We start from the raw sequence: 13,266 nt of genomic DNA, 5'->3' as shown, positions 1-13,266 counted from the left end.
GAAACAAGCAACACGCCATGCACACAGGCTGGTGGGAGGAGTATTATGCCATGGAAGATGTTCTCCTGTACTTGTGTGGGACTTGCGGTAGCTCTCAAAGACATGCTGACAGCTGCGAACTCCCTGCATCCTTTCATGCTTGATGTATTCCCTGATGGTGATGTCATGTTTCAGCTGCATAACTGTCCGTGTCTTGGAGCCAGAATTGTGCTACAGTGGTTTGAGGAGCATTATAGTGAACTCACATTGATGGCTCAGTGACCAAATTTGCCTGCTGTAAATCTTAGGGAGCCCATCTTGGTCACTGTTGGGCACCATCACCTTCTACACAAATCAACAACCATTATTTGCACTAATTACATGACCTGTGTGTAGACATGTAGACACACCTCTGCAAACCTACCAACAAACTGTTGGATTCCTGATAATCAAAATCAGTGATGTATTTCATTCCAAAGATAGACAAACAAGCGGTTAAGCAGATGATCATAATGCTTTGGCTCATGAGTGTATATGAAGACTGAAGTGACAAATGAAAATTTGTACGGCTGGGATTCAAGCCCAGGTGCTAACCACTACGCTGCCTTGGCACAGCTGTTTTGCACAGCTGCACAGATTACCCTAGCATGCCTCTCTCCTCAATCCAGATTCCTATTCACACATCAGCCCATTTGGCATTCCCCTTAATCTTGAACACCTTCGCAGAGGCTCTCCAACTATATTGAAATAGCACCTCAGTATCGAACGAAATGGTGCAGCCTGCTTGAAACATAGGGATAGGTAATTTTGTAAAATGAAACTGTATGGTTCCAAAGCCTTTTGAAGTCTCAAATATCTATGATGTACATACACAGACAGAAGCAACAATTGAAAATTTGTACCAAAGCTGGGATTTGAACCTAGTTCTCCAGCTCACTAGGCAGATGCACTAACCAGTAAACCTCATTGGGAGAGTGACTATGCATAACTTCACAGACTGCGGAGATTGTTCATCTGATGCTTTTTCCAGCTTCAGTCTATAAATGATTAGGACAGGGTAAGAAGTAAAGCTGAAACTGCCACAGGGCTTCCATTCTGAAAGATAAGATTTTGTAGTTACTTTTACTGGTACGTATGTTTGTCAGTAGTACTAAACATGTCAGCTTCTGACGCTACTTGATGATCAGAAGTGCCATCTTACAAGAATATAAGATAGCACTTTTGCAAGATATTAAGTTCAATAAAGAGAATTACTAGTTCATAACTCAAATAAGATCCACCAGACAAAGAAAAAGCATTCAATTAGTACATGAGTGTAGTTTAAATATAACTCAAAGAAGTATGATTACAGAAATAATCCCACACATTCGAAAAGGGTATTGTCAGATTAACAATGTAGGTAGAGACCTTCTTTATTACTGAAACATAATGTTTCTACATTGAATCTTTTCACTTTGTTGTTTTTATACTGCCTTCCTATACCATGGTTAGATATTAACCATTCCTTCCAGACTATAAAACCATTTGTTAACAAACTGTCATTATCTAAGACTGAAGCTACTAATTGCTCACCAATGCAGCAGCAGGATGGTAGGGAGGGGAGGGGGAATTAGAACACAAAGCAGTATATAGGAGTTAAATGACATAGAATGAGTCATGAGGCCCAAAAAGGATATTGGAAAGATAATATAACTAGATAGATAAGAAATCTCCTCACCAAGTGGTGGCACGAGAAAGCACATATGAAAGTTAAAGAAATGTCCATGCTTTCAGAGTCAGGGGCTCCTTCCTCTGGCAGAAGGGTTGAAGGGGAAGGAAAAGGGATGGTAAGATTTAGGAAATGAGAAGAGTTATGGAAAAGTCAGCCACAACCCTGGATCAGGGGAGACTTACCAGATGGGCTGGGAAGGAAAGACTGATTGTTTTAGACTGCACTGGAGGGATTTGGAAAGCTGAGGGCTTAAAGGTGGAAGATAAGGTAATAATCAATACAGATTACTGACAAAACATCATTTAAGTGTTAAAAAGGCAGAAAGCTAAGAGCATTATACCTGGTAGACAAGGAGGTGGGAGGGGAGGATGAGGGTGAGGAAAAAATAGACAGGTCAGACAATGAAAGATATAGAAAACTAAAAATGGCTGAACATGGGAATAGCTACTGAAAATAAATGCTGAAACCAAAGGAATGAGAGAATTTATGTAAATTAAGACCAGAGAAATTGTGAGATTTATTAGCTAATGGTGTAAGTTTTGTTAAAATGTTAAAATGTGATGCACAGTAAAAAGTTCTCAGCGTGGCACAAAAATGCCACTGAAATTCAATGGTGTGGGGGTGTAAGACCATTTCTGTGTGGGGATAGGTTGTGACAGTGTTCCAGGGTGAGGAAGCAGGCCACTGGTAGCTTAAACAAACAGAATCAAAAGTCAAAACATTATATTAAAACTGATGTGACTACACTCACAGCATCTCTGTGAGGCAGTGCCCATGCTCCCTCCCCCCCCCCCCCTCCCCCTCCCCCTCCCACAGCACACAGTAAGGACAGCACATAACAACAGCGAACTGGCAGCTACTGGGCCATGACATTGGTACCCAGGAATGTTGACTCCAGAAGCTTTTGTGTGCACTCCAGTTAATGGAACACAACTGCTCCTGGTCAGAGCCAGCAGTGATGAAGACTGTCAGGTTGCTTGCAGAGGAAGCCAGTCCCCTGTGGTGGATCTCACCCCTGTGAGTGACAGTGTGAGCTGCCTAGGTGTCTGCGCCAGCATGGAAGGGTGGATGGCTGTACTGCCCTGATCTCATTCCGAAGCCCTCCAGGGCAAGAGTCTGGCTGCTGCAGTAGTGGACCAGGAGGCAGCCTCTGATGGAGGAGTACCATGTCCAAGAAGGAGAACTTCACACTAGCAGAAGGTGGAGGACTGAACTTCTAGCAGCTGCACTATCCTGTACCATTCAGTCATCTGGCACGGCCCATTCATCCCTATAAGCACTGCTGGACTGCTGTCCCCTCTGCTAATATCAATAGTTATTTATATTGATCTGTGGCCCCCTTTTTGTACTATTGCACTTTTTCCAGCTATGCTCAGGTCAATAGATCTGGGGCCTGGTGGTGTCTAATGGTTTAGCTCATCCTGCAAGATTTCTGTTTCACCATTGCATTGCATTATTACGATGACTGGCCTACTCCTTCTATCCAAGCACAATTTGTAATCCATCTTACCCATTCTACCAGGACCAGGATCTGAACTAATGTGGGTTTGGGGAGGGGGGAGAAGGTTACACTTAATATAGGTGGAGATAGAACAGAACAGTGTCAGAGCTACTATGGTGCAGGTATCGAAACACTCAAGATCACATCTGCATGATGCTGTCCCTCCCTATACATGCTATAGCAGCACTTTGACCTAAATATTCATTTCTTGCATTATTGTGAGCTGGCTCAGCGAGTGGTTTAGTTTTGGTTACTGTGTTATTCAGGAAGGTTTCATTCTATACTGGAAGTGAGTCCATTGGTTTGTGTGGCTAGTACATAATCCCCATAACCATGGCTGGTAGATGTTGAGTTGAGCCTGTTATGTTGCAGATTGTTCCACTGATTAATATTCCACAAGTGCTTGGTTCCACTCATTTTGCCCCTATAAGTCTAGCCTGCTCACAGCAGTTTGCTACTGCCACATACTAGGGTGACGTACTTGAGGACAATATTCTGGAAATGGAAGAGAATGTAGATGAAGATGAAATGGGAGATACAATACTGTGTGAAGAGTTTGACAGAGCACTGAAAGACCTGAGTCGAAACAAGGCCCTGGGAGTAGACAACATCCCATAAGAACTACTGATGGCCTTGGGGGAGACAGTCCTGACAAAACTCTACCATCTGGTGTGCAAGATGTATGAGGCAGCCGAAATACCCTCAGACTTCAAGAAGAATATAATAATTCCAATCCCAAAGAAAGCAGGTGTTGACAGATGTGAAAATTACTGAACAATCAGTTTAATAACCCACAGCTGCAAAATACTAATGCGAATTATTTACAGACGAATGGAAAAACTAGTAGAAGCTGACCTTGGGGAAGATCAGTTTGGATTCCGTAGAAATATTGGAACACGTGAGGCAATACTGACCTTACGACTTATATCGGAAGAAAGATTAAGGAAAGGCAAACCTACGTTTCTAGCATTTGTAGACTTAGAGATGGCTCTTGACAATGTTGACTGGAATACTCTCTTTCAAATTCTAAAGGTGGCAGGGGTAAAATACAGGGGGCGAAAGGCTATTTTCAATTTGTATAGAAACCAGATGGCAGTTATAAGATTTGAGGGACATGAAAGAGAAGCAGCGGTTGGGAAGGGAGTGAGACAGGGTTGTAGGCTGTCCCCAATGTTATTCGATCTGTATATTGAGCAAGCAGTAAAGGAAACAAAACAAAAAAATTCAGAGTAGGTATTAAAATCCATGGAGAAAAAACAAAAACTTTGAGGTAATTGTAATTCTGTCAGAGACACCAAAGGACTTGAAAGAGCAGCTGAACAGAATGGGCAGTGTCTTGAAAGGAGGATATAAGATGAACTTCAATAAAAGCAAAATGAGGATAGTGGAATGTAGTCGAATTAAGTTGGGCGATGCTGAGGGAATTAGATTAGGAAATGAGACACTTAAAGTAGTAAAGGAGTTTTGCTATTTGGGGAGCAAAATAACTGATGATGGTCGAAGTAGAGAGGATATAAACTGTAGACTGTCAATGCCAAGGAAAGTGTTTCTGAAGAAGAGAAATTTGTTAACATCGAGTTTAGATTTAAGTGTCATGAAGTCGTTTCTGAAAGTATTTGTATGGAGTGTAGCCATGTATGGAAGTGAAACATGGGCCATAAATAGTTTGGGCAAGAAGAGAATAGAAGCTTTTGAAATGTGGTGCTACAGAAGAATGCTGAAGATTAGATGGATAGATCACATGACTAATGAGGAGGTATTGAATAGAATTGGGGAGAAGAGGAGTTTGTGGCACAACTTGACAAGAAGAAGGGACCGGTTGGTAGGACATGTTCTGAGGCATCAAGGGCTCACAAATTTAGCATTGGAGGGCAGTGTGGAGGGTAAAAATCATAGAGGGAGACCAAGAGATGAATACACTAAGCAGATTCAGAAGGATGTAGGTTGCAGTAAGTACTGGGAGATGAAGAAGCTTGCACAGGATAGAGTAGCATAGAGAGCTGCATCAAACCAGTCTCAGGACTGAAGACCACAACAAACAACTAGATTGTCATACACAGAATAGACCCAGTGTAACCCTGCTTGTTGGAAATAGGATTTAGGTTCCATGGTGTCCCATGGACAACCCTGATTGCTTGTTTTGCCTATAACCAGTTGAACTTTGCATGTGTCTGTGCCAGTCTGGCTTACCCAGGTCGGGCACACCATAATTCTTACCCTCTGACAGCACTGGAGCTTTTCTGCTGTCATTACCACATGCCTGCCCCCCCCCCCCCCTGCCCCCCCCCTCTCCTATTCTGAACCAGTACATATTATAGTGCCTGGTCCATTCTAACTTCTATCAAAGCTGCTTGATAGTTCAGCCAGTAAATTCTGCTGAGCTAAGTAGGCTCCGTGATGAATCTTAACTCAAGTGGCAACTTCTCCCACATTCTGCAATCCTACCAAGTACTGCTCTGGTGCAAGCAGCACTAGACTCAGCTGTCCATGTACTGTGTGATGAATGGCTTCCTGTAAACTTGTCATTACAGCTCATACACTCCAATAAGGGTGAAGTGGAAGAGGTTCATTACCAGTACCTGGGAAACTGGAACTGTTAAATAATGATGATGAGTAGAGAAGATAAAAAATTAATGTAAACAATTTCTTTTTTATTATTTTATTCCTCTTTGTATTATCAAAATGTACGCAATCAATAAATGATGTAAGTTTAGAACAGATATAATGCTAAAGTTTTAGGCAGACACTTTATGTCAATAAAACAATTTGTATTATTCAGAATATGTTAAAAAGAAATTTTTCTCAAGGAACCTCTTAAAAAATGGGGGGATTGCCTCATATTCATGGTTGTCTTATACTCATACACATGGTACCTCTCTCAGCCAATGTGTATATTCCTCCATATTCCGTGAAAACGCGATTATGTGATCGAGGTACACCACACATTGCCAAGGTTTTAATCCCCTTAGTACCCTGTCCAACAACCATAGAAGCACTAATGGCACATTCTTCAACCCAGATGATAACCTTTGATACTCATAATATCCCAAAGGTACCAAGAACGCTGTTTTCAGTCAGTCTTCCAGAATCATATCTAGCTGATAGTACCCACTCCTTAAAACCATGGTAGAGAAATACCAACACTGCCCCAAGTGATATTGGGTATGGAATATGCCTTGGTTACTGTTGTACTATCATGCTGATGACAGTCACAAGAGATCCTGTATTTCTCGGAATCATCTGTTAACACTTTGGAGACTGGCCACTTAGAAGAATATTGAACCTAGAAAATTGGCCTTTCATGCATTATTGAGAGAGCTACTAGCACATACGTAATTGATGTATCTTCAAGAGTAATATATACTAAAGAGGGCCAAGCTTTAAAATTTATTTTTCATTTTGTGAGGTGAGTCATTGAACAATTTCTTCCTCTTGAGCTTCCAAAATTTCTTGCTCACCCAGCAGAAGTGACATATTTGTAGCAGAATTACTGCAGACTGTGAAAGCTGATAAGCACATGCACAAAATTATGTCATTGTGATCATTTTGGCTCAGACATTCATGACAGCATGTTTGCTAATGTTTCTTGCAAAATAATTGTAGAAATCAATAACAGAAGGCAGCACCAGTCAAGGGACAAGTCACACAAAGTTCGTACATTGTTCTCATATGAAATGAGTTCAGTTTTCAAGCGATAGCTGGCTCACAGTCCAACCTATACTTATACACTGACTTTTTGTCATATGAAATGAGTTCAGTTTCCAAGCAATAGCTGACTCACAGGCCAACCTATACTAACACATTGACTTTTTAACACAAAGTTGCAACCCCAGCTGTGCTTGGGCTTGGTCTCCAAAATTCTTTGGCACAACCACAATGGTGTCTCGCCATGGACTAGTGCTTCCCTCTATTATCCCATCAGCTAGCTGCTGGTTTGTGAAATCCTCCATAATAGGCCGCAAATGCCAAGGTATACACTGGTGCTTCACTCCTAGTTGGTGTTCAATCTTGCATCTTGGGTGTCATTGACAATGGACCCTGAGGATAAACCAAGTCCTTGAACTCCAGTTAGTAATTTCTCCATTTCTGCCCTCTCCGTTTCCTGTAGATACTCCACCTTTTTATAACATGCAGTTTTAGCAATGGCCTTTGGCTGACCATGCCAGGATATCCAGATTCATCACTAACAGACCCTTCGTTAGCCTCACTTCATGGCGCCAAAATTATCAAAGTTCACGGGCACCAACTTCCTGCCATCCCCCTACTGTATACGTACAATACTTCTCCTTACAAAACAATGTGATGCATCCAATACATTATTCTGCTTTAGTAGCTCTATTAGACACAACGTATCAAGTGGTAACTCTAGTTATATATTCACCCAAAGGAACTTTCTGGTGCCCTCTGGCTTGTCCCTTAAGATAGATGCACCTTGCAACAGTTCTTCACTGGTGACAGCTTCCCTCAGCAACCATAATGTCATTGTGGCTTCTATGTCAGTGGAAGTTGCAAAAATGCCAAAGAAACAGCATAGAGTTTTATTGTTTGGGAAAGCAAATAAAAGTGTCATTAATGAATATCTTCATAGTCAACTCCAAGCATTCACTGCAGGACACAAAGATATTGAGCATGTTTGGTCAGAATTTAAAGGTATTTCTCACCACATGCTAGAGAAACATGTGCCTAGCAAAAATATAGGGGAGGGAAAGGATCCATCTTGGTTCGACAAACATATCAGGAAGTTGCTGAGAAAGCAGAGAATTTTGCACAATCATTTTAAACATAGTCACTGCCCTGTTGAAAAACAAAAATTATGGAAAATAAAAGCAGCTGTCAAAAGGTCAATGAGCAACTCTTTTAACAAATTTGAAAGCAATATTTTACCTGCAGATTCTAAAAATAACCCCAAAAAATTTTGGTCGTACATAAAATCTATGAATGCTACAAATAATTCAATACCTTCTCTTGCTGGTAGTACAGGTAATGCAACAGATGATGATAAACAGAAGCCCAAAATTCTAAACCTAGCTTTCAAAAACTTGTTTATGGTAGAGGACTGCAGCATCATTCCCCCTTCCAGTTATCAAACAAATGCAAGGATGGCTGACATAGTGTTTAGTGTATCTGGGATTGTAAAACACTTAAGATCCTTAGATGCCAGGAAGGCATCTGGCCCAGATGGAATCCCCGTAAGATTTCTGTTGACAATGCTACAAGTATAGCACCATTCTTATCCATCATCTATCAGAGATCATTGGAACAGCAGAAATTTCCATGGGGCTGGAAGAAGGCCCAGGTCATAACAATCTATAAAAAGTGTAGAAAATCAGATGCACATAATTACCGGCCAATTTCACTGACATCGATTTGTTGTAGAATCATGGAACATATTTTGTGTTCAGACATAATGACCTTTCTAGCCTCTGAGAAAGTCATCTGCAGAAATCAGCATTGTTTTAGGAAACAGCAGTCATGTGAGACACAGCTGGCCCTCTTTGCGCATGATATACAACAAGCTCTAGATACCGGCTCCCAGGTTGATGCCATATTCCTCTACTTTCAAAAGGCGTTTGACTCAGTTCCGCACTGTCACTTGCTCCAAAAAGTGTGTGCTTATGGTCTATCCAGTGACATATGCAGATGGGTAGAAAGTTTTCTAAGAGACAAAGAGCAGTATGTCATCCTGAATGGGGAGACTTCAACAGAAACAAGCGCCCCTGTGTGCAACAAAATCCTATGTTTCCTGCCCCTCACACTCTCTAATGTAGCACAATCCACCTTTGCATATGTAGTGTACTTGATGCATCAAAAGTTACCATGATCACCACTTGCAGACTTGGGGTTCTCTCTTGTATTTAATATTAATCCATTTCCCCCTTGCCACCTCTGTTACTGCTTCCATTACTCTGTTGCTGATATCCATCCTATACACACTGTTAAAGCTGTCAACATTGCCTCTCAATGTCTCCCATTCCTGCTATAGCACTTCACATTAGCAGAGAATATTTGCCGTTTATCCCACATCACATCAGTCTTCTCAGATTCTGTTGCTAACCTGACACCAGAATACGTATCTTGCAAGACACCAGTCTGAACCTGTCTTGACATATCAGGTGACAGGCCCCTTGGGTGTCAAGTACCCTGTGCTTTGCTTCCTGTAGCATAACTGTATTTGCCTCATCACTCTTTCCTAGCTTGTATGTATCTACATTAATCTTATGCATCCCATTCACAAAATTCTCCATTGCCTCACTGTGCCTTTTCATGATTCCACTTAATTGTTCCCAAAAAAACCTCATAATGTTTTGCCTTCTATATCACTGCAGGAGGACCTGACCTGATTGCCCAAATGTATTTGCATTTTTCAATGCCTCCATACACCTAACAAAACTTTTTGCCTCTCCTAACAACTGTAGCTTTGTCACTTGCAAAACTGACTGTCTGACCAATTAGCCATCCCTGCTGACATTTTCAGGTTCTCCAAGACAGACACCGTATCTTCAGCTGACCTACAAGAAAAAGGAGTACCAGTAATCATACTGGTAGTGGTTGAATCTACTTAAGCCCCTGATGGCTAGATTGGCACCAGCGGCTCATCTTTAATAGCCATTTGACTTAGTAACTCTGTTTTACCCATGTATAATTATGCTGCCTTATTCAGTAACAACCAAAATGCCTCTCACTTGGAAACATCCTGTGTCCATGACTCTGCCATTGCAAAATCTTTAGCTTCCATCCACAACAAAGACAGCAAAGCACCAATTCACAATACTTCACAAATGCTCCAAATAACAACCAATTTATATCCTACACCTTCTTATCAACCACTTTAAATTTAGTACGCTGGCAGAATGGACATAATGGTGGCATGTACCTAACACTGATTCTGCACAAGGTGCTTTATGCCATGGCAAGGGTGCACTGCAAACACCTGGCTGCAAATAGTGCTCCCTGAGTCCCATGAAATACAGCATGTCTATCAACTCTGCCAATTTGATTAATATAACTTTCAAGTTCCTATACCTTCAGCACACACAATCAGAATCAACAGCTTGCTCACTCCACTTATTGCATGACAACTGCAAGCTGTAGATGTGGCCTTGTGGTGTTTGGAAGCCCTAACATCCACTAAAGTTCAACTGATGTTGACTTCAGACGCCAACTGAAGTGGTCCTGTGTGTGGGACCATTTCTGTGCAGGGTTGGGTCACAGCAGTGTCCCAGGATGAGGGAGCAGCTCACTGGTAGCTTAGACGAACAGCACCAAAGTTAAAGCATCAAATGCCTGACCATTTAGCAGTTGTGTGCTGTCCCATATTTCCCGGTCAAGGTGTGACACTCTCATCCACATAGCCACTGCTGGACTGCTCTCCCCTCTACTAAGATAAATGGTTATTTATATTTGTTTACAGCTCACTCTTCATGCCAGTGCACTGTTTCCAGTCATACTCAGAACCACAAGTGTGGGACCTGGTAGTGTGGAAATGGCTTGGCTTCTCTTGAAAGAGCTCCATTTTAGTGCTGCATCGCATTATTGTGGTGCTTCAGTGAACCTTCAGTTTTTCCATGTTGGCATATGTTTTCCAATAAAATAATGATTGTGGTTGAAATGGAAAGAGTTAAATGTAAGTTGATTTTTTGACAGTGGTCAACATAATGCCCATTGTTTGGCAACACATGTTTCCTCCCTTCCTTCCTTTCTTTTTTCTTTCTCGGCTGTTAAATTTGTTTACTAAGCGGTCTATGTGTACTGTCTAATTTACATTTTCATCAAGATTCAGGCCTAAGAACTTCATGGTGTTTGCTTCTGTGATATACTCATCATTGCAAATTACCTTTACTTCACTTCATTCTAATGATTTAGCTTCAAACTGAATCATTTTGGTTTTAGTTTCACGTAGTTTCAGTCCATTTTGATGGAACCAAGATTCAAATTTCTCTAAAGTATTTAAGACACTTTCCAAGTTTCTTCCCAGGCTCATTTTCAGTTGGAACTGATGTATCATCAGCAAATAAAACTGAAATAGCATCAGTAGCAGGTGGTTGGTCATTTATGTATAAAAGAAACAGGTAGGGACCCTATATAAAACCCTGCAAGACTCCTTGGCCAATTGTTTTCCAGTCTGAGGAGCAATTTCTTGAATTTGATATTATAATTACTCTTTGTTCCCCATCTGTTAAGTAAGAGGTGAACCATTGTAAAGCTGGGTCTCTCATTGCATATATATATGTAATTTGTTTAGAAGTAAGGACTGGTTCACTAAATCAAAAGCTTTTGTTGGATCACAGAATATTTCTGGCCTTTCTACACTTGTCCAACAAGGAGCATATCTTTTGAGCAAATACATTAATTGCATTTACAGTGCTTTTTCCTTGTTGGAATCTGGAGTGATTTTTAAAAATTATGACATTCACCTTAAGAAATTTTTGAATTTGTTTTACTGAAGCCTTTTCAAACGCTTCCAGCAGAAGAGAGAGGGAGGTAATTCCTCACATCTTCTGTCAATCCCTATTTGAATAGTGGTTTTATCCCAACATGTTTTGCCGGACAGTGTGGCCGTGCGGTTCTAGGCGCTGCAGTCTGGAACCACATGACCGCTACGGTTGCAGGTTCGAATCTTGCCTTGGGCATGGATGTGTGTGATGTCCTTAGGTTAGTTAGGTTTAGTTATTTCTAAGTTCTAGGTGACTGATGACCTCAGAAGTTAAGTCGCATAGTGCTCAGAGCCATTTGAACCAACATGTTTTGATACATTTGGAAAACAACACTGATCAAAAGATTGGTTTCTGATAGCTGACAGTGGTTGTGAAATGATATTACACACTCTTCTGATTACTGATAAGGGTATTTCATCCCATATAGACAAGGTTTTGTTTTTTAAAGATAAAATTTCACTTTCCACATGCCTTTGGATGATTTTTTAAACTGTTTGAAAGATGTGTTTCCAAGCTTATGAAATGTACGTTGTCTTGACAGGCTACTATATCTTCATCTGACATTACTACATTTAAGAAGAATTCATTGAAACAGTTTGACATCTGAACAGGGTTTATTACAGACTCTTTTTCAAATCTAATTTTTGAAATGTCATGAGTTTTAACTTTGGTTCCTAATTCTGACTGAACAACTGACCACACTACTTTTGTATTATTACTATGGTGGAGGGAGAAAGTATTATTGGCCAATTTTTAGCTGCAGCTACAATTTTCCTGGATACAGTTTATTGTGTTGTACATTCATAACAAAATCAGTATTTCTGTTTGATTTTAACACATTGTGAATTCTCCTTTTCCTGACATTAAAAATTTGTATTCCATGTGTAGTCCACTTAAGTTTATTGCTTACTTTCTTTTGCCAAGATCTAGAAGGAAAAGATTCATTAAATATATCTAAAAAAACTGGTGAAGAGCAGATGTAAACATTTCCTGTTACAGGTTTCAAACCTGGGATCAAAAACAAGAAGATTACATGAACTCATCATGGGAACAGGAAACCATACCACTAGTGCACTCAGTAATCTGCAGTCCATTATCAGAGACAGAACAGATAAAAGTGATCAGAAACTGTCAGCTAGTGACATTGTTATTGTAGGTCTCGCTTTAGACTCAGCTGACACAGAGAAACTGAATTCTTCAGCTGTGGAAGTTGTGGCAGAGGTAACAGCAGCTATGACAAGGCAAGACAAAGAAGTACTGGAAGTAGCCCAGCAGACAGCTGAAAGTAGTAATGTCATACTGATGAATGTGGACAGAATATTAAGTGAGATTGACATACATGATGTGCCAGATGAGAAAGGTAACACTATTCATAGTTTCTAAGTGTTTACAGCAAACTTCTTTAGCTCCTGTATTTCATTAATGCATATCATCTCTTATTTATCCAGCTAATGCAAGAACATCTAATTAATTGCTCTACTTAATATTTGTTGTTTGGTACTGTGTTTGAATCTGTGTGTGGGCATTCTTGATCCATCTCAAGTAGATTAGATTAGTAATTGTTCCATAGATCATGAATACGACACTTCATAATGATGTGGAACATGTCAGGTTAATAAAAGGTGTCTATACAAGATATT

The 13,266-nt window shown here is 40.5% G+C and overlaps 1 protein-coding gene across 1 annotated transcript in view; it reads left to right on the top strand.

The window, feature by feature from the left end:
- LOC126458294 (adhesion G-protein coupled receptor G4-like) overlaps nucleotides 1-13,266 on the top strand; it is a 195,281-nt gene that overhangs the window by 94,542 nt on the left and 87,473 nt on the right. The window contains exon 8 of the mRNA XM_050095234.1: nucleotides 12,626-12,986. Coding sequence (XP_049951191.1) covers nucleotides 12,626-12,986 — 361 coding nt within the window. The remainder of the gene's footprint in view (nucleotides 1-12,625; nucleotides 12,987-13,266) is intronic.

Source organism: Schistocerca serialis, chromosome 2 (genome assembly GCF_023864345.2).
Source record: "Schistocerca serialis cubense isolate TAMUIC-IGC-003099 chromosome 2, iqSchSeri2.2, whole genome shotgun sequence".
NCBI classification, from domain to species: Eukaryota; Metazoa; Arthropoda; class Insecta; order Orthoptera; family Acrididae; genus Schistocerca; species Schistocerca serialis.
Note: the sequence above shows the minus strand (reverse complement) of the source record. Positions and strands in the feature narration are given on the sequence as shown.